General features: G+C 45.1%; 1 protein-coding gene across 5 annotated transcripts in view; it reads left to right on the top strand.

The window, feature by feature from the left end:
* WDFY4 (WDFY family member 4) overlaps positions 1 to 26043 on the top strand; it is a 285801-nt gene that overhangs the window by 115994 nt on the left and 143764 nt on the right. For 4 of the 5 annotated variants that reach the window (XM_035267709.3, XM_078343959.1, XM_035267708.3 and 1 more), the window contains 12 exons: positions 226 to 317; positions 1898 to 1997; positions 4257 to 4462; positions 5301 to 5470; positions 7997 to 8122; positions 12331 to 12495; positions 15342 to 15545; positions 16167 to 16281; positions 17471 to 17628; positions 21273 to 21511; positions 23199 to 23317; positions 25132 to 25317. In XM_035267709.3, coding sequence (XP_035123600.3) covers positions 226 to 317; positions 1898 to 1997; positions 4257 to 4462; positions 5301 to 5470; positions 7997 to 8122; positions 12331 to 12495; positions 15342 to 15545; positions 16167 to 16281; positions 17471 to 17628; positions 21273 to 21511; positions 23199 to 23317; positions 25132 to 25317 — 1880 coding nt within the window. Of the gene's footprint in view, positions 1 to 225; positions 318 to 1897; positions 1998 to 4256; positions 4463 to 5300; positions 5471 to 7996; positions 8123 to 12330; positions 12496 to 15341; positions 15546 to 16166; positions 16282 to 17470; positions 17629 to 21272; positions 21512 to 23198; positions 23318 to 25131; positions 25318 to 26043 lie in introns of those variants that run through there. The other variant, XR_013524374.1, reaches the window with a different exon arrangement.

Genomic DNA, 26043 nt, shown 5'->3' with positions numbered 1-26043 from the left:
TTGTCACTGTTGAATTAATCTGGTAGAGACAGAGTTAGCATCTCTGGTGAATCCTGACTGATTTCAGAAGTCTGGAAATACCACAGCATGCCATGATGATTCCCCTCAGACTCTCACTTGCAGCTGCACATGGGTGGGTCTGTGAAAACACTGGACGCTGGCATGTGCTCAGCAAACTCAGTTGAGCCTGCCTGCAAGCCTGTCCTTCTCTCCCTGTGCATAAAGGATTGGGCTGTTTGTTGTGTACACCCTCAAGCCTTCGTCAGTGAATGAGAGGCAGATCTGCGTGGACGGAGCCCTGGAGCCTTCCCAGCCTGGTGAGAAGACCTTTGCCAGTTCAAAGGCAGTAGGACGGCCCTCACAGAACCACTGAGAGGCAGATGTTTTGCTGAAGGAGGGGCTGAGCAAGGAAGGGGAAGGCACCTACAGCCAAGCAGTGGTTTCCAAGCCGTGGCCTGTGAGGCTGTCGTTTTATGATGAGGGTCAGAGATCAAGTAAAATTATGGATTCCTGCTCTGAAATGTGGGACTGTTGTTCCAGGCCTCCAGAATAAGATCAGTTCCCTGTAGACCAGCATGTGGCATCTGGGATCCTGCCTCACTTTCTAGTTGAACCCCCTCTACCCCTTATTTTCCTGATGAGTCCCAACTCCAGCCCTGAAGCACTTGCTGGCCCCCACAAGTGATGGCCTGCCCTCTGTCCGTGCTTGGCACATGCTCTTCACTCAAGGGAAATGCCAGCCCTCCCTGACTGGCCTAGTGGTTCCCGGTCCCACCAAGCCAGATTAAATCACTTCCTCTGTGTTTCCAAAGCCTGCTGAGGTTACCCTAGTGGACAGATTTGTAATGTTTATGTGAGTGTCCCTCTTCGCCTAGCCAGGTGCAGACTGCAACTGTGTCTTGTTCGACTTGTTAATTCCCCACTCCAGCCGCATTTGAAGTGCTCACTAACTCCCTGAGCTAGTGGCTACTCTAGTGGACAAGGTGGATATAAAAGTCTTATCATCACAAAAGAGTCTCTTGGGCAGCATTATTTAATCTAGATAAATTATCATCCCTTATCCTTAGATCAAGTCACAAGAAGTTACTATTCCCATGTTGCAGACTGAGAAACTTTGGTTCAATGAGATTAGAAGCTAATCGAAGATGGGGCCAAAATCTAAACAGAGGGAAACATGACTCCATTTCTCCAGGCTGTCTTGTCAGTCCTATTTCTGCAGCACGGAGTGTGTGTCCTGCATTAGTTGTGAAATTACTGGCAATCAAGGGAATGAACAAATGGATACTGGGCCAATAGTGAACTTACTTAGTCAACCTTCCTTCTCATAGGGACTGCATTCTGAAATTTTTACCTAAGCAACATGTTAAAACGTTGTTAATATGTCCTTTCAGGCTTTAATGACTCTTCAGAAGTAAAGTTTCTTCTTCCACTGGCTCCAAATCTTATACCTTTGCTATGATTCGAGTTCTGTTTTTATTGTAGCATAGCCATTCAAAAGCCTCTCCTGGAAGCAAGTTGAAAGCAGGAACAAAGAGAACAGAGACCATGGTCTTCACCACTCCATTTCTGATTACTTGCATAATACCAGTGCATAGTAGGTGCTTATGAAATGTTGCAGCCTATGATAATTTACAAAATTCTTCTACTGAAAAATATATTTTCCCTTACTATTTTTAGGATTTTTGTTTTTGGAGGATATGCAGCGTTGCAGACATCTCTAATTAAAGCAGACTTTAGTGACATTTTCTGAAATTCCTTTTAAGCATTGTATGGAGGCTAGAATCAAATGCCATAATTCCTGGGTGGAATAAGCATTTGGTGAATATGATTGCTTACTGCAGCAAATGTTATGTCTCTTTACAACCGTTTTCTCTCAAATCTGAATTCTTTTTTGTAGCTGGAAGTCAAACATCTGGAAGGACAATCTGGCTCAGAAACCAGTTGCTGGAGATGCTGCTCAGTGTAATATCTTCCCCCCAACTTCATCTGTCCCCTGAGTGAGTAGAGCAACTTGACAGGAGGTTGTCTCATAGAGGGTGTGGTATTAAACCTTTTCTTAATGAAAAGTTTAGCATTTCTGAGTCTGTTTTCTGCACTAGTCAGAAAGAAAATTATATTCTCTCTACCCAATAAACCAGATCTTGCCCTGAGATATTCTGATGCAAATATTAAGTGGGCATGAGTAACTGGAAACAGATTTGGTATAATTACAATAAACTCCTTTTGTCACCATTGCTATAGCGGAATTGTTATTCTTTTGGCAGTTGTGACAATTACTGATTTTGATGTCCTGTACTTGGGAGACAATAGAGTGAAGAAATGGTGAGCCTCAATAACATCCGTCAAGGAAAGTCTTGCCAAATTCTTCTGCTATTTACTGTTAGTGAGTTTGTTATTTTTCCAAATTGGAAAAAGAAGTATCTACCTTCAATTAACTTCTAAAATCATGTGAAATCATAAAGCTGATTCCATTAACTCTCCCCACTGCCTTCCTGCTTTACCTCCAACCTTGGAGTCATTCGTTTGACACCTCATTTGTTGAGTATCTACTGCACGCCAGACACTGTTCCCAGCTCCCAGGATGCAATGCTGAGCAAGTCAGCCCAGATTCTTGCCCAGCCTATTGTGTATGTGCATCTGGAGTTGCGAGTAAGGAGTTATCCCTCAGTAAAGCAGCTTTATAAACCTTGCTTAATAATTTACCAGCCTACAAGTCTTTACTTTCCTAGAAACAAAAGATGGTAGAACTGGAAGATGCCTTGGAAATGAGATAGTCCAGCCACTTTCTTTTCCATATTTTTGAGAGAAAATGTAGTGTAGTGCTTAACAGCTAGACTCTGGCATCTATACCATCTGAGTTCAAATCCTAGCCCCCCAGGGACCCAGGGGAGACTATTTAAGCCCTGTATGTCTCTCTCTACTCCTCTGCATGAAAATAAAAATTGTGTTACGTTGGCCCAAATGCAATTGCGTTTCTTTCCATTACTTTTAACGGCAAAAACCGCAATTATTTTTGTACCAACCTAATACTGTCAATAGATGACAATAGTGGGGATGAAATGAATTAATATATTGATGATCCTGAGAATGGTGCCTGGAATACTACAAATTATCTGTAAGCTATTATTGCCATCTCCTTCATCATCACCATCACCATCACCAGAACCATCACCCATCACCATCATCATCACCACAACATTAATCATTATCATCATCATCAACATCAACATTATCACCACCAGCATCGCCATCACCACCACTGTAATCACCACCACCGCCATCATCATCACCACCACTATCAACATCACCACCACCACCATCATCATCACCACCATCAACATCATCACCACCACCACCATCATCATCGCCACCATTGACATCATCACCACCACCACCATCATCATCACCACCACTATCAACATCATCACCACCACCACCATAAATATCATCACCATCATTATCAACATCATCACTGAGGAAAATGATCAGAGCACATCAAGAGCTCTGCCAAAGTTATCCAGTTGCTAAACATCAGAGGTAGGGCTAGAAAAGAGGACAGTCTCTTCTCTTCACTCTTAATCCGGGGCTCATTTCAGTGGATGTCCTCCAGATTCTCACCAGCTGAGAACATAGATGGAGCCTTCACTGCTCCCAGAAGTCTGGGTCCTTTGCTGAGCCCATTGTCTTTGCCAGGTTGGCCACCCATGTCCCTACCCCTCAGTTTCATCTGGTTCCCATCAGCAAGTCTGTACTCTCCAGACTCATCATTTTTGAAGGTGACAGTTAATCATGGGTTTTTTGGTGCTAAAACTGATAAAACTGCATAAATATTGGACTATTCCATTGAGATAAATTTTGACCAGTGTCTTTAGAAAGGGTGGTAAATAATCATGATGTGTTTTATGTGACTACATTGATGGTAATTAAATTAGATGGATGGCTAGTCATCCACTGTGTAAGCATGAACGGTAGTTACGTAGGGCTATTAAGGGGGCATGCACACTTTCACATATATGAATACCCAGGTTCCAATGGCTTTGAAATGCTGCACCCATTGATAGACAAATGCATCAACTGTGTAGCAATCTTGCCAGCATTTCCTTTTACCATCCTTTTGAAATGTACTAAACAATAAATGATGCTAACTTTAACTTGCCTCTCCTTGGTGACTTGTGAGCCTGGACATTTCATATTTTCTGGACACGTCACTTGCCCACGGACAAAGAGATCACTGATTGCATTTATTAATCCCCCAGGTCAAAGGAAGAGGTGTTTCTGAAACTGGGGCCTGACTGGTTCCTGCTGCTCCTGCAGGGCCATCTGCACGCCAGCACCACTGTGCTGGCACTGACGCTGCTGCTGTACTTTCTGGAAAGCCCCTCCCTCCGCACACGGTTTAGAGATGGGCTGTGTGCAGGATCCTGGGTGGAACGCAGCACCGAGGGTGTGAACATTGTAATGGGTGAGCACACAGCTGTCTCCAGGAAGAGGGGCACCACCTAGTTCTGGGATATGAAGGGGACCAAGCCAGGCCCTTTCTTATTTGAGACCATCACAGCTCTGTGCAGCAGCAGGCTCATCTTGAGCCCTGACTCTAAGGCCTACATCCAAATGAGCCTAGCCCCACTGACATCCTTTGCAGGATCCCCCGCATCCTCGCTGCACAGACATTGGAGGCTACCTTCCATTCCACCCAGCTGTTCAGCCCTATTCTCCTGAGCACTGTAGACTCTGCTTCCTCTTCCTGGGGGGATGTCTCTTCTCCTGATATGGGTTCATCCTCAGATCTCAGTACAAATCCCACTTCCTCCAGGAGATTAGTGCCTGATCTTCATGAGTGCCTGCAATTCTGTATATTTGGATGAAACCCTACGCCCTTGTTGCCTAATGCAAAGCTATATGTTTGTATTAAGATAGAAAGAAAGAAAGAGAGGGAGAGAAAGAAAAAGAAAGAAAGAAAGAAAGAAAGAAAGAAAGAAAGAAAGAAAGAAAGAAAGAAAGAAAGAAAGAAAGAAAGAGAGAAAGAAAGAAAGAAAAGATGGGGTGAGGTCATTCTCATTCTCATTCATCCACTCAAAACCACTCAAGTTTGTTTCTGAGTGAATGAATGAGCATGTCAGGAACAGGGAAGGGAATCACTGTTGAGTGCTTTCTTGCTCTCATCTATGTGTGAATATATTTTAACACCCAGCATTTCTGTGAGATGGGTGGATGGTCGGGTGTTCTCTGTGTATCCAGGCCCCGCCTTGACCAGCAGCTGTTCTCAGCTGGCTTTTGTGCCCCCTTTGCCTGATCAATAGACAACCTGAAGAGCCACCAGCCAGTGCCTGAGCAAAGCCCGTGCCTCCTTCCTGGGTTCCGCATCTTGAATGACTTTCTGGCCCACCACATCCACATTCCAGAGGTCTACCTCATTGTGTCTGCCTTCTTCCTGAAGATGCCACTCACAGAGCTGACAGAGAGGCCCGAGGTAGGTTTTCAGAGCACCCAGCTCAGATGGGGTGCTGGCCGGTTTCCCTCGCTAGCAGCCCACACCCTTGGCCAGCCCTTCAAATGCTCTCCTGCCAGGCACTTGACTTCCTCAGCCTCTGCTCCCATCCTTCCTCCTAGCCAGTCTCTCATTTGGATCAGTTCTATTTTTAAACCTTCCTTTTGGGCACAGCTAGGGAAATGACATGATGCTGGAGTGGCCCTGCCTCAGCGCCCCATCCTCCACCACCCACTTAGGCTGTAACCTTCTTCATCACCTTCTTGCCCCTGTTGCTAGGACAGGGAGACTTTTCAAGATCCTTTCAGCTCCTTCCTTGGGGACCTCACCGCATCTTTTCTTTCTTTCTTCCCCTCCTCCTTCCCTCCCTCCCTCCCTCGCTTCCTTCCTTCCTTCCTTCCTTCCTCCTGCCTTCCTTGTTTCCTTCTTCCTTCCTCTTTCTTTTTTCTTTTTCTCTTTCTTTCCTTCTTTCCTTCTTTCTTCTTTCTCTCTCCCTCCATCCCTTCCTTCCTTCCTTTTCTTTCTTTCTTCCTTCCTTTTTTCCTTCCTTCCTTCCTTCCTTCCTTTTTCTTTTCTTTCTTTCTTTCTTTCTTTCTTTCTTTCTTTCTTTCTTTCTTTATTCTTTCTTTCTCTCTTTCTCTTTTTCTTTCTTTCTTTTTCTTTTTTTCTTTCTCACTGTGTCACCCTGGCAAGAAAGTGCAGTGCCATGATCTCAGCTCACTGCAACCTCCACCTCCTGGGTTCAAGTGATTCTCCTGCCTCAGGCTTCCGAGTAGCTGGGATTACAGATGCCCGCCATGCCTGGCTTATTTTTGTATTTTTTAAAATTATACTTTAATTTCTGGGTTACGTGTGCAAAACGTTCAGGTTTTTACATAGCTATACATGTGCCACAGTGGTTTGCTTAATACATCACCCCGATTTTTGTATTTTTAGTAGATATGGGGTTTTGCCAAGTTGACCAGGCTGGTCTTGAACTCCTGACCTGAGGTGATCCTTCCGCCTCGACCTCCTGAAGTGCTGGGATTACAGGCCTGAGCCACCATGCCCAGCCCTTTCTTTCGTTTTTCCAGTTTTTCCTTTTTGACCAACCCTTTCCTCATAAGCCACAATTATGTTCAGCTGCATCCCACCTAAAACCAGAGGCCACCCCTTGATCACACACCTGACCAACTGCTGCCTACTGATCACTTTTCTATTCTTCCTTTGCCACATTTCTCCAAAGAGGAGTCTGTGCTCACCATATGCACCTTCTCTTTGCACTAAATTCGGGTGGCTTTCACGCCTGCAGCGTCAGGATCAGACTTTACAGCTGGCACCAAGCTCCCTCATCTCTGGTTGCCTGATGTGTCTTTCCAACCCAGCTGCAATTCACCTGCCCTCAGCTGTGACTCTCCTAAATCATGACTCAGTAAGACCAGCTGCTCTGTGCTCACCTGCCCTGCTGCCCTTACTCCTCTTTCTTACCATCGTTTGCCTGGTGGCGGTGTCCTCCCTCAGCACTCAGCTCAGATGCTACCTTCTGCTTAGACCCCAGACAGAGGAGACCATTTCCTCCTTTGTGCCTCACTGTAGTTTACCTTATGTGAATGGCACCTGCCTCCTTAGAAACTGAACACCTGAAGAATGGACCCACCTTTCACTCAATGTCCTGGAACCTGACAAATAGCCATCTTCAACTTAGAATCATTAGTTATTTCTTGGTCTCAACTGAGTTGAGTTAAACTGAACTGAACTGAAATATGGGAGGGGTGTGGCTTTGCAAAGAGAGGGTTAAAAATCTACCCCTCTTGTATATCTTTATAGTTGACAGATCTAAATCTTGACATATGCTAATAGCATTGTAGATTACACTTCAAAATACAGTTCTTAATATGCTATGCTAAGGTCATTGAGACCATGAGTTCTTATCTCATTAACATGTCTCAGGAAACAGATGTCTGCTAAGTGTTGGACCCTGTGATAGATGTTTTACATATTTTATTTTGCTTGATATTTAAACAATCCCATGGGGTAGATAATGTAATTCTCATTTCACAGAGAAGGAAACTGAACTGCCAAGAAGCTCAATAGCTTGCCTGAGCTCAGCTATTAAAAAGGCAGAGTCAGGCCATTCTGATTCTAAACCCTAGGTTTAGAATGTCTCTAAACCTCTACATGCCACACTTTCCCCTGAAACCTTTGAATTCTTTATTTGTCTTACATAATCTAATTTACAAAAGTTCATTAAAGTTGATTAGCATATTGACTTATGATGTCAGACCAAAATAACTGAACTAGCTGCCAGTTGCTAGGGGCTCTTCAGCACCTTCTTAGAGGTGCATGTTTCCCTTATGTGCCGCCATCTACTGGGGTGAAATTGTTCCTATGGACCAACCTCCTAGGCTGCTACTGTGCTCTTTTGCTTTTCCCACTGGGGCCCCCTGGAAAGTTGATGCACTGGCTGCAAAGCTGCTTCTCTTGGTGTGTAGCCGCAGGTCTGCTTACAGCCCCTGTCTCCTCTCCCAGGACAGTCTTGAAGCCATGCTTCAGTGGCTCTTGCAGAGACATCACCAGGAAGAAGTCCTCCAGGCTGGGCTGTGCACAGAAGGTGCCTTGCTGCTCCTGGAAATGCTGAAAGCCACCATGAGCCGGGTGAGACCCATTCCCCACATGTTGCCTGGAGGAGGTTCTGATGGGTAGGCCAGTTTGGAAGGGTCACCTTGACTTTTCTCCTAGCAGCTTCCCACTAATGCCAGTAATGAGTAAAATCCTGTAGAAGAGGTGAGGTAGGTTCCTAGAGGTGTTTCAGGGGCACAACTGAAAGCCCAGCATATAGGTCTCTGAGCTTTATGTGCTTTTGCAGGTGATATCTGTTTATCATTTGTTTAAGCTTGGGGTTTCTTCACTGGGAGATTTATTGCCTTCAGTCAAAGGGAACATTTCTTAGGAGGAAGAGGGGCCTCTCCTCTCCAGGAGTCCATCTCCTTGCTCATGAGTGACTTGTGGGGAAGGGACCTGACTTAGAGAAGGCAGTTGGCCGCCAGCTATAGGCAAGGCATGGAGAGGCTTCTGGAGGGAGAAACCTTTAATTTGAGCTTTCAAAGTCCAGTAGAGGTGAGTGGTGAGTGGAAGAGTTATTTTAGACATGAGGTAGAGGACATGTGACTTGTGAACAGGAATAATTAATGGTGAACCAGGTCAGAAAGGGTTTCCAGAAAAGGCTGAAAAATTCTGACCTCATCCTGCAGGCATCAAAGGCAATTGGAGGCTTGATTGTATGGGGAAACTTAATGCCTTTGTAAAATTATACATGATTACCTTTAACATTTAAACAAAAGAGAAAAACAGGAAGTAAACATCATGCACCTGACATACACCTACCCAGAAATGAGCACTGTGGATTTTGGTGGAATCTTCCCGGACACTTCTCCAAGATTCGACAGTATCCTCACAGGATGAGACCACATGCACCCCTTTTGTCTTATTTTCCTCAATATTTGTGGACATCTTTTCATCCAAATGAAGTAAAAAAACATGGGAATCATTTATATTTGTAATATAAATTTATGTTGTTTTACAGAGTGTTTGTTGTTATGTTTGTAACAAACTTTTTAAAACAAATATCTTTCTTTCTGTCTTGATGACCTCCTTAGTGTGTATTCTGGGATGTGGTATAGCAGGTCAAAGTGTACCTTCATGCATTTTCTTTTGGATGCACTTCTCAGAAAGATTGCATTAGCCATTACGCACACACATCCCACCAGTGAACATCTAACTCTATATCTTGTACAGAATGACTCATACCCATCCTCACAGCCTTAACAGCATGGCCAGACTGATGATGCCTTCATAGATGAGTTCTTTTGCATTTATTATTACTGAGGCTGAAACCATTTTTCATGTGTTTATTAGCTATCTTTATTTTCCTCTCTGTCTATTTTCCTGTCAATTGCCTGGCTATATCTTTTGCCAGTTTTTCTTGGTGTGTGGGATTATGCTGAAAAAGTGGAGATCCCACTTTTTATCCTTTCTGAGACAGAATTTTTTTTTCTTTTTTGAGACCAGGTGTTGCTCTGTTGCCCAGGGTGGAGTGCAGTGGTGTCATTTCAGCTCACTGTAGCCTCTGCTTCTCAGGCTCAAATGATCCTCCCACCTCAGCCACCTGAGTAGCGGAGACCACAGGCATGCACCACCATGCCCGGCTAATTTTTGTATTTTCATAGAGACGGGGTTTCACCATGTTGGCCAGGCTCAGAAGTGTTTTTATTGTTACTAAATACTCTTTTAGCACACAATTAGGTAATCCTGTGCTTTTTTTTTCTTTCAGCCAGTTTCCTATGATTAATTACATAATCATATGATTACATAGATTTCTTTGCATTCTGCAAAAACCTCATTTAGTCACTGTGTCCTTATTCTGTTTGTAAATATTTTATTTATGATTTCATGAATGCTTATAAATAATATTAGCTTACAGTTTTATGGTTATATATTTTTCAAGTTTTGACATCAGCATTATGCTAATCTTATATAAAAAAGACTTCTGTCTTTTTTCTGTATGCAACAAGATGTTAAATTCATGATTTTTGTATTATTTTAATTGGTCTTATGAAAGTGCCTGGGCCTAAATTTGTCTCATTATTATTGGCTTGTTTAGGCTTTTAAATATCTTCGTGACCTAGTTCAGTTGATTGATACTTTAAAATAATTCTCATTCATTTAATTTGCACAAATGGTCTCCTTTAACTCATGTCATTTTCTGTGTGACTGTTTCTCCCTTCCTGTTCTCAGTTTGTGTCCCATTCTCTCCTTCTCAGCCTCTCTTGTGACTTAGAGAGTTGAAGGCTATGGATTTATATAAACAATTAGCTCTTACATTTATCAGTCTCCTGACTTTTTTTTTCTGTCAGTTTCTAAGATTTTGATTTGGGCATTTTCATCTTTTGTTGTGTTCTGGAATTTCTGCAATTGCAGTTTTGAAGGTCGCTTTGGTTCACATTTTTGGAGGTTCATGCAGTGGAGATTTTTGGTTTTTAAACTTTCATTCTCCATTTCTAGTTTTGTTTTTGCCCTGCTCAGATCATGTGATCTGTATATGTTTCATCTTTGAGAAGACTCCTTCCTGAGACTTTCAACAAGGTACATTATTTAAGACTGCAGATCAGCCCCAGACACTGGTGTCAACTAGGGAAGGGTTAACTCACGCAAGCAAGGTCACAGGCAAAGGCACAGTGAAGGCCTATGTGTCCAGCCGCAGTACCACATTCCTGGCCGTGGCCATGGCTAAGAACCTTCAGAGGACTTCTGTTGCTTGCCACATCAATTCCAAATTCCTCTTCCAAAAGTCCATGTCCTCTGGATCTGACCTCTTCCTCCAGCTTCTTCTGTGTTTACCCCATGCTAATCACTGTGAAAATAAGCTCAAATCAATAAAGTGTCTCCTGTAATCCTCACAACAACCTTCTGGAATAGGCCATATTACAGCCTTTGTCTTACAGAGTTGGAGCCCAAGGCATGGGCAGGTTAAAGAGCTGGCCCAAAGCTTCAAGGTTAGTAAGTGGGAGGTTAACTCCTGACAGATTCACCCAGGCACTGCTATCTCTCACCCGTTCCTCTAAATCTAAAATGGAACTGCAAGAAACTAGCAGAGAACACCCGTGCAAATGGCTTCAGAAACAGTTTCTGTCTGCCTGCCTGCTCCAGCCCATAGCAAACCCTCATGGGATCCTGGAAAGGTGATCCTAATGGTCCTTTCTTTGTATGGTTAGACTTGTGTTTTCCAGTGTGAGTCACAGAGTAGGCACTCAGTAGCTAATTGGTGAACAGGGCAATCTAACTCAAATACCCTGGGCCGGGACTGAATGCAGGCTGGTGAGGAAATGAAGACACCATTAATGGGATGGGCTGAGGATGAGCAACTGGCCTCACTAAAGAAGAGCCTGATGTCCACCCATAGTGACTGCAGGAGTCAGCCAGGAATCACTCAATCTAAGGATTGGTGTGGCTGTGCAGGGAATAATGCTGAGGTTAAGGTTGGTCAATGTTTAAGTTCCAGGGTACCAACTCAAGACAGCAGGACCTCAGTCAGCAGCTGGACACACTGAGGCTAGTATCAGTCTCTGGACTGACTGGCTGGGCAAGGTTGGCCAAAGGAGTGGGCTCCAGAAAGCACTAGGGTGCAGGCAGGATTCAGGGTGGAGGCTCTGCCATGTGGCCAAGCCCAGGTTACAGCGTACAGGGGCAAACTGGTGTCCAGGCCTCCCCAGGGTGCTGGGTAGCTGCTCAATGCACTAAGATCCATTCAGACACGCAGCTGGCAGAGAAGAAGCTCCTTCAGCCCTGACAGCTTGAGACAAGGTGCGCCTGGGTATTGGCCTGGGGCAAAGTTTGTAGGTGGGAACATCAGCACTGGGCTAGGGAAGGTGGAGTTACCCCTGACAGGAAAGCTCCTTGAACACAAAGTGCCACGTTTAATCACACAGAGATAGACAGACTTGAGAGTCAAATTTTCTGGGTTCAATTCACGGCTCAGACTCTTACCCACTGGATGACCTTTGACAAACTATCTGACCTCTCTGGGCCTCTGTTTTTCCACCTGTAAAATAGGGGTAAACATAGAACCTACTTCAGAGGGTTGCTGTGGGGTGAAAAGAGGCATATATACGAAACCCTTATGACATCTGCACATATTAAACCCTTCCCCAATTGACACTGGTGTCTGGTGCTGATCTTCAGTCTTAAATCATGTATCTTGTTGAAAGTCTCAGGAAGGAGTCTTCTCCCTAGACCTCAGCTCCTCTGGTTAGTGAGGCAACCCCTATCACGCTGGCCTGCACCGCCTCTCATGAAGTGTGCCTCAGCCCCTAGCAGGTTCCGAGGATGGTGCCTGGGCACAGACGTTTCCGGCCAGTGTGCTGCAGTTCCTCAGCCTCCTGCACCGCACCTATCCCCAGGACCCAGCATGGCGAGCCCCGGAGTTCCTGCAGACCTTGGCCACAGCTGCCTTCCCCCTGGGAGTCCAAAAGGTAGGACATGCTGCTGCCCCACCCCAGAGAGAGCAGGTATGAGCCTCATCATCCTTCAAGGTCAAAGGGCAAAATCCCTCCCACCCCCCTAAAATTATAATACATTTAAGGGATCCTGAGGGGAACATGGCATGAGCAGCTTGGGTCATCTTCCTGTTTTGGTTGAGATATGGTTCGAGGTCATTTTCAGCTCTGAGATTCAATAATTGTTTGTGCTGTTAAGAATCTCAGTAATGAGAAGCTGATGGCAAATAAAGTCCATTCTCTGCGGCATCTACAGGCACTGACAAGGGGAGACAGTGACTGCCATTCCAGGATCCAGGAAGCCTGCTGCTCTGCACCACATGTGGTCGGGGGGGCAGTCCTGGGATGGCATTCTGCAAGGTGTCTTGCTCTTGGGACCCTCGTCCCACTTGCAGGCCTCTGGGCCATGACTTGTGTGTCCTTCCAGGCCATGGTTTTGCAGAGGCCCAGCTTATAGCCAGATGAGCCAAGGGAGGGGAGGGCAGAGCCTGATTTAAGGATGAGGTCTTGGGTCTTATGCTCTGGGGGTTAAAGAAAGGGCTATGGGAAGACATATGAGTTTGAGGCCTGGAGCCAGGCCCAGTAGGTCAAGGGTTGACTGGATCAGGGCCATGTGGGACTCAGGTAGGCTAAGAGCACTTGGGAGCTGAGAGGCAAGCAGGAGGTGAGGACTGACGAAGAAGGTCAGGTATGGAAGGAGGAAGGGCAGAAATTCATGTGGCCACCCCCAGTCTGGCGGATTAGAAAGTGGAGACCCAGGGAAGGCAAGCAAGCTAACTGTGTCTGCCTGCAAGTTGCTAACTGTAGCTAAAGCAGCGTATTTGAAAGACGAACCATGCTACATAGGGGGGTTTATAATACATGCCAAGTGCAATGCCAAGCCGGGAGTAGTTGCTCCATAAACATTTGCTAAAGGCCCAAAATGAATGAGCAACGTGCTCTCTTAGCTAATCTTTTCCGGAAGAATACCCATGGTGACGGCCTCTGTCTCCTGAAACTGGTGCTTTATAGAACCTGAACTGCCACCAGACGAAGGTGGTGTCTGTAAGAGGAAGCTGAGATTCAGAGAGGTGAAGCAGTGCTCACCAGTTTCCTCCAGTCTTAGGGAGAGTCACAAAACTCATCTCCCAGATGATTGCAAGAAGGAAATGTACTGAACTTCACACGATTAACAAGTGACAGGGACAGGGTTTAAGTCTCACTCTCTTACCCCAAAGCCTTGTCTTTACAGTCAGTTTAAAATAAAATTAAATGGCCAAATGAAATTGAAAAGTAATTAGTTTTAATAAAAAGACTAAATATAAAGACCAGAAGTTTCACAAAAAGGTAACAGTTTTGAAATAGTTTGACGAATTCATATCAAGTTAAGTAACTTACTTAAAAAGTAAGGTAAAAAGCAAAGAAACCAAGGGTGAAGGAATGCACTGCTGGTTGCAAGAGAGAGGTGGGATAGGACCCTCAGCCAGAGGCGAAGGCAGCCTGGCCAGGCAGGGAGCAAGGGCAAGCCTATAGGCTGTCCCTTGACACTTCTCCGAGCAGGTTTTCTGCAGGGGTCCAGCAGCCTAACATTCTCTACCCAGATGCCCAGCTCAGCCCCCAAGCCCGAGAGCCAGGCTCGCCATCTGCTGAGTTGGGGTTCCAGCCGAGTGCCCCTGCTGGCAGCCCAGCTGCACACTCTGACCCAGGGCTCCTGCTCCCCATGGTCAGTAGTTCCTAGGGATACGACTCTGGGGGAGGGTCTGGCTAAGAGTCACATTTCTAGCTGACCACAGGTGAGGTCAGCCTTTGTCTTAGGGCTCCTGGTTCTAATTCCAAGGTGCACCTCCCAGCCATCCTTGCCTTTTTCAGCTCCAAGTCAGCTCTGCCAAGGCCTTTGTTGTACAGAAAACATGCCAGACTCTCTTCATGCAGAAGGCTGGTGGCCAAAGGTTTGGATTTGCTGTGAATTTATATGGCATCTTTCCAATCAAGGCCGCATGGAGCTAATTAATGCAGTCACCACCTCCCTAGGTGCCATTAAATTCATTTTATGGTTTAATTAAGAACGGCTGCATTAATTTTATGAATGAGCAAAGGGAGGTGCTAACAGATGAACGCACAGGAGAAGTTCACGGGCCGGGAGTCAGGAGTCCCTGGCCATGTGTCCTTGGGCGCATCATTCGGCCTCCAGCATCTCTGTGTCCTCCTGGATGTATCTGGGGTAATAACCCCTGTCTCATTGATCTCCCAACATTTTATAAATATAAAATGAGAGAGTGAATGCCAGAGCACTTCAGGAATTCAAGGAAAGAACTTTGGAGTCCCACTTCTCCACCGTTCTCAACTGAGGATCCTGTCTGTGGGCATCAGCAGAGCCTGGGCAGGAAGTAGAGGTGGGGTCCCCATCACAAGGTGGGTACCAACTCTCTCTGACCATCTACAAGGGGCCAGGCCTTGCCATGTCCATATTCTCTCATGTTATTATCACAGATCCCGTGTCAGATGGTTTTTATTGTCTCTATTTAACTGATGGGGAGCTGTGGCTTCGAGACATGAAGCAGCTTGCCCCTGGCACATTCTGCGGTTCATCATGAACACTGCAGATGACACTCTCTCTATGGTTTAGCTTCTTTGTGCAACACTGGGCATCTCATGTCCTAGAACTGTAGCAGGCCAGCTTATGAGCAGCTGGACCCTGGGAGAGTGGCTTTCCTCTGTGGAGCCTCAATTTCCCTACATGTCACTGGGCTTGACAATAATCCTGCCAAGCACATGGCACAGGGTGGTAGGAAAAAGCTTGAGGCAGGGAAGGCCACTCATGTTGGGGTTCTCTTGTCTTTGAGGGGCCTGGGGCTGAATCCACCCGGAACGCCAGCAGTCCTGAGGCCAAGGCTGAAGGCGACAGCACAGTGGAGGGTCTCCAGACTCCAGCCAGGGCACATCCCGCCCGGAGGCAGCTGAGGGAGTTCATGCAGCTCCTCTTGAGGGAGCTCCTGATTGGAACCTCCAGCCCTAAGCGGTGGCTGCTCCTGGAGGTGCTTCTGGAGGTGGGTTGGAAAAGGTGGCATTGGGCCATGTGCTTTCTTGGCTGCAAGGATACAGGCACTGTGAGAGCAGGATGCACCCAGGGAGACTGAGGGCCTGGGGACCACAGAGATGGGGGTGAATGGGAATCTGTGAACCACGGGCCCCCAAAGAGCAACAGGTGATAGAAGAGTGAGCGCAAGGTCCCTAGAAGCAGAGCCTGAGGCAGGAGTTCTGTGGAAGTGAGTTACTGGCCAGTGGGTTGGGAGGATGTGTTCTCAGGAGAAGGAGGGAGGAAGGCAGAGGGGCAGGAGATGAAGCTAGCCCAGAAGTGGTCCCAGCTGGAGCCTGGCCTAAGGGGGGCTCTGGAGTGCTCTCTTCCTCTCAGAGCTGGCCCCTCCTGCGGCACCTGATAGGTGACCATGGGCCGTGGGCTCCCCCAACTTGCCTCCTCATCCCAGGAAATGGGCATTGCCTTCTGGAAGAGGCAGCTCAGTCAGAAGAGGGTGATGCCCCAGAGAAACGGTAGTTGTGAGCAGCTCACACTGGTGGCAGGAGTGTCATAAGTATCCCAGCCAGGTTAGGGAGGTGGGTGAACACGATGGCCCTGTGACTGTTGTCTCAGTCCTGGGTGGTGCTTCCAGGCTTCTCCAGACCATGCCACCAGCCAACAGAAACGAGACTTCCAGTCTGAGGTCCTGCTTTCCACCATGGAAATATTCCACAAGACAAGTGGAGGTGACACAGCGATTCTCAAAGGTGAGTGGGGCAACTCGGTCCTCTCCATTCAAGACACGAGGCTGCTGACAGTCGGGATGACACCAGCATGCCCGCCAGGGGCTAACCCCAGCTGTGGGATGCTGCCTCCACCTGGCATCGGTCCCTCCAGGCATCATCAACAAGAACTCACTGGCCCCTGCTTTGGGGCCCAGTGGAGGGGTGCTTGCTACTCTCCGTGACACCCCGTCATTGCTGTGCCACTTGCAGACAGAAAGTCCTTTTGTCCTCTGAGCAAAAATTGGCTTTCCTGTAGCCTCAGTAGAAATGCAACCTCTTCCCATGAGGGAAACCAAGATGCTAGAATTTAACCTTCTGTCCTCAGCATTCTGCCTGGGTACAGAATAGGTGCACAGCCAATGTTCCTTAAACAATGAACCTGGGTGAAGATGCTGCCATGCCCCTTCAGAGCTTAAAATTGAAGCTTCATTCAAAAACCTTGGTTCCAGGGCAGTGTACCTTTTCAACAAGCTTAAACAAAAGCCTTTTCTGTGGTTCCCAAGCCACAGGGGTTTCTAGTGATATGAGTCCTCCTCTGGACTTCTTTCTTCCCACTTAGAAACCCTGACTTCATGATCTTTCTCATGGAGAGACTGGAATGTGGGAGAGTAGCAGGGTGGTGAAGTGTGGACTTGGCAACCCCAGTTCTGGACTTGGCTCTGCCGCTGGACAGTCATGTGAGTCCAGGCAGGTGCCTGGACTTGTGATAGTTGTGGCGAAATCACAGGGTTGTGCTAGGGGTTAGCTGAGATCATCACACGCATGGCTGAGCACAGTGCCTGCTGTGTTGGTGAGCATAGATGGATATTGATGGAATGGCTTTATCCTCTGCCCAGTGTAGCAGCAGGGCCCCAGTCATCACGATACTTGCTCATGTGTCTCAGGCAGTGCATTCTCCCCTATCCTCCTCCCTAAAGCCACAGGAAGAAATGCTTCCCCTTACTTGCCTTCTCACCACTTGGTTTATATCACTGACCAGATTACTCAAGATCTATTCATTTTGATTAATGTGTGTGTGTTGGGCACCTCCTCAGTACAAGACTCCACCTTTGGTGCAGTGGGGTTAAACAGAGGTGCGTAAGATGCAGTTGGTAACTGCAAGGGACTTGGAGACTGTCACGGAGAGAAGTCCGTTTAGACTCTCATCTCTGCCTGTCCCCTCACTCCACAGATGGCAAAGAGCCTCAGCCAAGTGCAGAAGCCACTGCTGCCCCTTCACTCACCAACATCTCCTGCTTCACCCAGAAGCTAGTGGAGAAGCTGTACAGCAGGATGTTCTCAGCAGACCCCAAGCACATCCTCCTCTTCATCCTGGAGCACATCATGGTGGTAAGAGCTGCTCACTGACCTGGATTCCCTGTGGATCTGAACGATGTGTTCCTGGCTGTTATCCAGTTGGTCCTGCTGCATCTGCCTCCCTCCCTGGAGCAGAATCTGAGCCAGGTGGGAGGAAAGGGGAGGCCCTTTAGGCCCAGGTAATACCTGGAGGCTACTGCACGCTTGACAGGGCTCTCACCTCAGGCCACTCAAGCCCAGTCCCAGGGATTGGAATCCACAGGTCCCTGCACTTGCACCTGAACTCTCTAAACTCCTAGACTCTGCTTCCTCCCTTTTGAGTTTTTATTATGATTGTTGACCTTAATTGTTGTTCTGCTTCCTCAGCTAAGAAAGGGCCACAAAGGCCTTTGTCTCTGCAAGACCAATTTTATTTTCTTCTTTACTGCTCACTCTGTCTGTCATATTTGTGTCTTCCGGCAATGGAGGCAGGCATCTATTTTAACCTTGTGTTTTTATTCTTGCTTGTGCCCTTTCTTTCCAGATAAACAGGTACACCTATATACCTACCTGTACAAATGCATGTCTGTAGGGCCACTGTTGAATGTAGGTGCATGAGAGAATCATACCATCTCAACATTTTAGCATAGAAAGAGACCTTTTTCGATCTCAGCCCCATTACAAGCTAGAGACTTTTCCTGACAAACCTCCATACGACCTTTGCTCAAACCCTCCCTGTGATGGAGAGCCCACTAAAGTTCAGGTTGTCCCTCCCAGGGGTATGTCTGTGATTCTTGGAAAGAACTTTCTCTTACTAAGCTGGAATCTACCACCAACTCCTGCCAGCAGTCCTAGGCATGCCCTCTGCAGCAGAACCCAAGAGGACCACTCTCCTTCCTCTTTACATCTCACAGAGAGTGAAATTGGCTCTCAGCACCCTTCTGACTGCAGAGTCACCCACAGACCCCAGGACTGGGCCTCTGCATAATTTCTAGAGCCATCTTTACTTCTCTGATGCACAGGTCCTGGCAAACTTGGAAAGACTTAAATTCAGAGGCTTCTTCAGTGACAACTCCAAGAGAGAAGAAATAGCCCTTGTCAGATCTGTGAGGGTTAAAATCAAATTCTGGCCAGGTGCAGTGGCTCACACCTGTAATCCCAGCACTCTGGGAGGCCGAGGCAGGTGAATCACGAGGTCAGGAGTTCAAGACCAGCCTGGGCAAGATGGTGAAATCCTGTCTCTAGTAAAAATACAAAAGTTAGCCAGGCATGTAGGCTGTCTCTCCAAGAGAGGAGAAATAGTCTTTGTCAGTTCTGTGAAGGTTAAAATCAGATTCCAGCTGGATGCAGTGGCTCATACCTGTAATCCCATACTTCTAGAATACTGTAAGAATTCTATGGTAACTATTAATAATTATAATATCTATTTTTTAAATTAAATACTGCTAATAGCATGTTCTCATACATTGAATGACAATCACGTTGCTAGTATTTCAGAACTCTCAGGTCACCGAATCTATTTTTCGTAATATGACTCTAATAAACTTTTAACTTTTTCTAACACAACTTTTTGCCCAAATTCTGCACAGCCTTGATTGACCATTTCCTTAAATAGAGGCTCCAAAGTAGAGGAAACTAGTCCTATTTGAATTTCAGGTCATGTTAATTTTTCTTTTAAAGGACAAGGTCCTGCCTTGTCATCCAGGTTGGAGTGCAGTGGCATGATCCTAGCTTACTGCAGCCTCGAAATCCTGGGCTCAAGCAATCCGCCCATGTCAGCCTCCCAAGTAGCTAGGACTACAGACAGGTACCACCTTGCCTGGATAATATTTTTAAAAACTTTTTAGAGAGACAGAGTGTTACTATGTTGCTTCCCAGGCTGGTCTTGAACACCTGTCCTCAAGAGATCTTCTTACACTGGCCTCCCAAAGTGCTAGCATTACAGATGTGAGCCGCCATACCCAGCCATGTCACTTTTACTTTTATTTTTATTTCAAGTTCTGGGGTACATGTGCAGGATGTGCAGGTTTGTTACATAGGTAAATGTGTGTCATGGTGGTTTGCTTCACCTATCAACCCGTCACCTAGGTATTAAGCTGAGCATGAATTTGCTATTTTTCCTAATGCTCTCCCTCTCGCCACACCCACCGACATGCCCCAGTATGTGTTGTTTTCCTCCCTGTGTCCATGTGTTCTCATTGTTCAGCTCACACTTATAAGTGAGAACACGGGTTGTTTAGTTTTCTGTTCTTACATTAGTTTGCTGAGGATAATGGCTTCCATCTCCATCCATGTCCCTGCAATGAACATGATCTGATTCCTTTTTATGGCTGCATAGTATTCCTTGGTATATATAAGCCACATTTTCTTTATCTAGTGTATCATTGATGGGCATTTGGGTTGATTCCACGTCTTTGTGAATAGTGCTGCAATGAACATTCATGTGCGTGTATCTTTGTAACAGAATAGTTTTTATTCCCTTGGGTATATACCCAGTAATGGGGTTGTGGGTCAAAAGGTATTTCTAGATGTAGATCTTTAAGGAATCACCACATTGTCTTCCACAATGGTAGAACCAAATCACATTCCCAACAGTGTAAAAGCATTCCTATTGCTCTGCACCCTCACCCCATCTGTTGTTTCTTGACTTTTTAATAATCACCATTCTGATTGGCATGAAATGGTATCTCATTGTGGCTTTGATTTGCATTTCTCTAATGATCAGTGATGTTGCATTTTTTTTCATATATTTGTTGGCCACATGAATATCTTCTTTGGAAAAGTGTCTCTTCATGTCCTTTGCCCAGTTTTTAATGGAGTTTTTTGGTTTTTTTTAAAGTAAATGTGTGTAAGTTCCCTGTAGGTTCTGGATATTAGACCTTTGTTAGATGGGTAGATTGCAAAATTTTTCTCCCACTCTCTAGGTTGCCTGATATTTGCTCTGATGATAGTTTCTTTTGCTGTGGAGAAGCTCTTTAGTTTAACTAGATCCCATTGTCAATTTTTGCTTTTGTTGCAATTGCTTTTGATGTTTTGATCATGAAATCTTTGCCCATACATATGTCCTGAATGGTATCGCCTAGAATTTCTTCTAGAGGTTTTATAGTTTTGGGTGTTACATTTAAGTCTTTAATCCATCTTGAGTTAATTTTTATATAAGGTATAAGGAAGGGGTCCAGTTTCAATTTTCTGCATATGTCTAGCCAGTTCTCCCAGCACCATCTATTAAATAGAGAATTATTTCCCCATTGCTTGTTTTTGTCAGATTTGCCAAAGATCAGATGGTTGTAGATGTGTGGTCTTATTTCTGAGTTCTCTATTCTGTTCTATTGGTCTATGTGTCTGTTTTTATATCAGTACTGTACAAAAACAGTACATCATTTGGTTACTATAGCCTTGTAGTATTGTTTGAAGTCAGGTAGTATGATGTCTCCAGCTTTGTTCTTTTGGCTTAGGATTGTCTTGGCTATATGAGCTCTTTTTTTGGTTCCATATGAATTTTAAAATCATTTGCTCTAATACTCTGAAGAATGTCAATGGTAGTTTAATGGGAATTGTACTGAGTCTGTTAATTACTTTGGGCAGTAAGCCATGTCACTTTTTGATTATATTATTTTTGTAGTAAACTGGATCTGTATCTAAAATTGCAAAGCACTAACAAGCATGTGTATATCTGTTTTTTTTTTTTAATGACACAGGTCATTGAGACTGGCTCTTCTCAAAGGGACACTGTCCTCAGTGCTTTATACAGCAGTTTAAATAAAGTCATTCTTTATTGCCTGTCCAAGCCCCAGCAGTCCCTCTCTGAATGCCTCAGCCTTCTCAGCATCCTGGGCTTTCTGCAAGAGCACTGGGATGTTGTCTTTGCCACCTACAATTCCAACGTCAGCTTCCTCCTGTGTCTCATGCATTGCCTTTTGCTGCTCCATGCGAGAAGGTAAGAGCTTTCCCCTTTTTCCTTGTCTGCTGGTGGTCCATGCAGAAAGGAGAGATTTAGAGCAGCACTTGATTGAGGATTGAGATCTGTATAAATGATATCACCCTTTTGTTTATCTGGTCCTCCATATTTTGTGAAATGTTTGATAACTTGGTAAGTCATCTCCAACCCTGTCCATGTGATGGCAGCTAAAATCATTAAGAAATAATAATTTATCCTAGTTTCACAATTCTAAGATTGTATGATGCCTCATTAATTTAATTTTTGAGGCAGCAAATGCCAACATTAAATGTACACATTGATTTTATAATGCAGCCAAATTCCAGAAACATTATTATTAGGTAATTGCAATCTTAGAGTGGAAAAAAATAAAAATGTAATATATTGTATTATGCAATGTAGGAATAATTTTGCTTTCAGAAAAAATTACATATGCATACAATATAAAATGACATCCATAAAAGTGCTAGTTAAAAAGCTATTAAATTAAGCTTATTTAAGTCCCTTTCCTGAACTCCCAAGTTTGGAAATAGGTCAGATTTCCCTTTGTATGTTCACTTTCTGTCTTTCTGTGTGTGTCAGTGTGGATATAACACATTCTCCAGAAGCTCAGCATCATACTGCCTGTGAATATGTTCTCATGTGAATACAGCTGTGAAAGTGTAGAGGGAGAGAGGACTATGGGATGTCACACTTTGCTCTTGTCCTTATTCTTCATTATATTCATCCTAACAAAAATTATGTTTGATCGCTTAAAAAAAAATCCCCCACATCCTGTAGTGTTGACTATTGAACAGTGCAAAACACTGGCATTGACTTCCCATAAAACCCTTTGGGAAACCCTGGGAAACCCTCCTAGCCCAGAGGAGACACTTGTCTTTGTTTAAAGAAAAGAATCCATTTTCAGTATGTGGTTTAATTTGGGGAGGTTTTTCTTTTCTTTTCTTTTCTTTTCTTTTTTCCTTTTCTTTTCTTTTCCCCATTTCAGGAATTAGGCCTTATGCACCCTGAAAGCACAGGTAAAGAGGAGCAGAATGACAACTGAGTCATGTGCTTGAGAGGACACCCTCCTCAAGTCTCTCTATTTATCAAGATCGACTTTGTTCTAGAAATTTCAGCAATAGGCATTCTCATATATCAGGTTATTTTCCTGTTCATGTTTGTCATTGTCAGTTCAATCCATGAACATTTACTGAGTGTCTATCTGTTTTGTGTCATAATGGCCACTTGCATATTAATACAACAGGGACCCCTGCCCCAGAACACATGGTTCATGGGAAACTAATGTATAAACCACCATGTCTCCACTTAGAGCTGGCTACGTCATAGGTGAGCCCTACAGCAAAATTAAAGTGTGAGACGTGTGTCCAGAAATACCCAAGGTTTCAAGATGATGACAGCAGAGCCCCAAAACGGGGCCTTCTTAGTGCAGGGCTCTGTGTAACTGCACAGGTTGCATGCCCATGAAGCCGACCCTGGCCCCATCCAAGACAGCATGAAATCAGTGCCAAACAAGGGCACTGTGGAATTTCTTATAAAGTGTTTGCTTTAATTGATTAGACAAGTTATTTTTCCATATTGATATAGAGAATTATTGGAGGATGATTATTTGTAATAAAGAACAATGGAATGGCCTCAAGAAAACTGGAGTTTATAGGATTTTCGTGAAAAATCTCTTATCTACTAGTTACCCAGAAGGATTTGGATTGGAGCCCAAACCTAGATTGTCTACTTACCATCAAGTCTTCCTTTCCCCAAATGAAGAAGCGAAAGAAAAAAGAGAGGACATGCCAAGTTTGAGTGATGGTACATTTTATTTGTCATTGTGTGTGTGTGCGTGTGTGTGTGTGTGTGTGTGTGTGTGTGTGTATGGGAGGGGGTGATGGGTGGATAGTGGTACCTACTAGGGTTGCATTCTTCAGTTCATCCTTCCCAAAATAAGGAAGCAGATACTTATAATGGCATTTTCAAAAAGCCAGAAGAAGACTTAGGAAATCCCAGAGTAATTATGTATTAGTATAGCAAGGCAAGCTGGTGGAAGTAACATTGGATTGGTCTTTGCATATTAGAAATGAAATGGAAAGGAATGAATGGACATATAGGTGAAGAGAAAGCTCTGTGGGACTTGGTTTGAGTAGAAGCTTAATCCAGGGTACTCTATTGTAAATTAAAACGGTCACACCCTATCTCACCTAGTTCAAGCCATTGCCTAGTTACTGCTCAGCTTCATTCCCTAGTAAATGAGAAGGGAGTAAATAAACCAACTACTCTCTAGAAGACTTTTGGCCTAATGAAGTTTATCTTGGATTTACTAATCTCAAATCAAGTTAAAGAGATTAGCAGTTATTTTTCTAGCAGCCGGTTCTGTGTGTTTGAGTGATTATGCGCTCTCTTGGTCCAGGAAGCAGAAGCTCTGCCACTCCTTCTGCGAGTCTGGTTTGCAGACTGTTCCACTTACCTTGTGATATATTGTGATACAAGATTGTACACACAACAATCTTGTATCACGCGCAGTGGCTCATGCCTGTAACCCCAGCACTTTGGGAGGCTGAGGTGGCTGGATCACCTAAGGTCAGGAGTTCAAAACCAGCCTGATCATCATGGTGAAATCCCATCTCTATTAAAAATACAAATAATTAGCTGGGCATAGTGAAGGTGCCTATAATTGCAGCTACTCAGGAGGCTGAGGCAGGAGAATTGCTTGAAACCAGGAGGCAGCAGTTGCAATGAGCCAAGATCACACTGCTGAACTCCAGTCTGGGCAACAAGAGCAAAACTTCGTCTCAGAAAAAGATTGTACACACAGGACCTCCGTGTTCTGGTTAGGTGGCTACCATGCTCAAAAAACTTGCAACTTTAAAGTTTGTTGGACATGGTGTTGATTACAACATGGATGTACACACTTTGGGACTTAGCTGGTAGAGCTGGGCTAGGCACGGTCCATCCCTTTAGGATGGGAAAAACAATCTCCAGGGGCTGTTACCAGAGAGGGGACTCACTGTTTCAAGATCAGAGGAAATTTAGGCATGGTTCAGGGATTACAGATGTGGGGCACAGCAGACACAGTTGGTTTGTTAGATCTGCTTATACCTAAACGATTCCAGGAAATGGGTGGGTAGTGAGAAGCAAGGTCCAGGAAAGAGGACTGGCTGTTTCCTGAGCCTCAAACCATAGGACAGCCTTGAGCTTGGTGTCCATTCCCCTGAGAGGTCAACATGTAAAGGAAGGTTGGAAGGAGCTGTTTGAGTGGAGTTTTTGACTACGCAGAGCTCACACCAGGTGTCCCTCTGGTATCTAACAGAATTAGGGGCAGGGAGTAAGGCTCCCTGCACTCATAAATGATATTTCCCAGTCCTGGACGTGTGAGGCAGGTGGGACTTGGTGGCAGGCAGGCAGAGGTAGAGGAAGGCCAGCTCACATGGGTGTTGGCAGCATTATTGTCAGGCTGTGGCTCTCCGCACTGATTGCTTCTGGCTAGACCTTGCAAAACTGGGATGATGTCCAAGACCTTAAGTGAGAAGGGTGTGGGTAAAACCACCCATGGGTAAAAGCCATCTCCCAGCCTTCTCTGGGAGGGTCCCCGGGGCCATCCTGAGTGTGCCATGTTCTCTCTTTGCTAGTCCAACACAACATCCAGAAGACAGTGAAGACTCTCTGGCAGCAGCTGGTGGCACAGAGGCAGCAGACGCTGGAGGACGCCTTCAAGATCGATCTCTCTGTGAAACCTGGAGAGAGTGAAGTGAAGATTGAAGAGGTCACACCGCTCTGGGAGGAGACGATGCTCAAGGCCTGGCAGCATTACTTAGGTCTCTGTCCACTAGGCTCCAGGGAATGGGAACTCTTGGGTCTTGGAGAACCAGACTCCCCCAAGATTCTACTTAGGGCCCAGAGCCTTTTCTACCTAGACTCTGTCTTATCCCTTAAGTAGATGGGATTTATATCACTGAAATCTTTCCTCACAAAGAATGAATGTCACATGTCACCTTGGGTGAAAGCAAGGCCAGAAGTGCCAACCAAGCAAGAAGATTCCAGTAATTTCTTAGAGGAAAAGGCCCATGTGGAGTCTGTTGCCTGGACTCAGGAACTTGAGGTTCTAGGTCCTACCCTGATATTCACATACCAACTTTGAAATCTTTCACTAAGTCATGCAATGACCTTGAGTTTAGGTTCCTTATGTCCTGTCACTTCAAAAAGTAAAAGTTTCCATCCCAAAATATTAATGTCCCTTGCATTCTGTTAGTGACTCAACATGTTTACCATATTAGTATTTGGCACTAATACTAATTAGTGCCCCTCACTGCTCTCAACTTACATCTCCTATGCTTATACATTTTCCAGAATCACAAAATTTACAGTGATTCAAGAGGTAGTTATTTCCATGTATATTGTCACAGACTGTCCAGTGGCTCAGAATGGCTTTCGAATCAGCTTTCTAAATTAGTTCTGGCAAACGTGTATATACATCCCCTGTTTTGTCCATTTATGCTGTTATAACAAAATACCACTGACTAAGTCATTTACAAATAATAGAA

This window comes from Callithrix jacchus, chromosome 12 (genome assembly GCF_049354715.1).
Source record: "Callithrix jacchus isolate 240 chromosome 12, calJac240_pri, whole genome shotgun sequence".
Classification (NCBI taxonomy): domain Eukaryota; kingdom Metazoa; phylum Chordata; class Mammalia; order Primates; family Cebidae; genus Callithrix; species Callithrix jacchus.
Note: the sequence above shows the minus strand (reverse complement) of the source record. Positions and strands in the feature narration are given on the sequence as shown.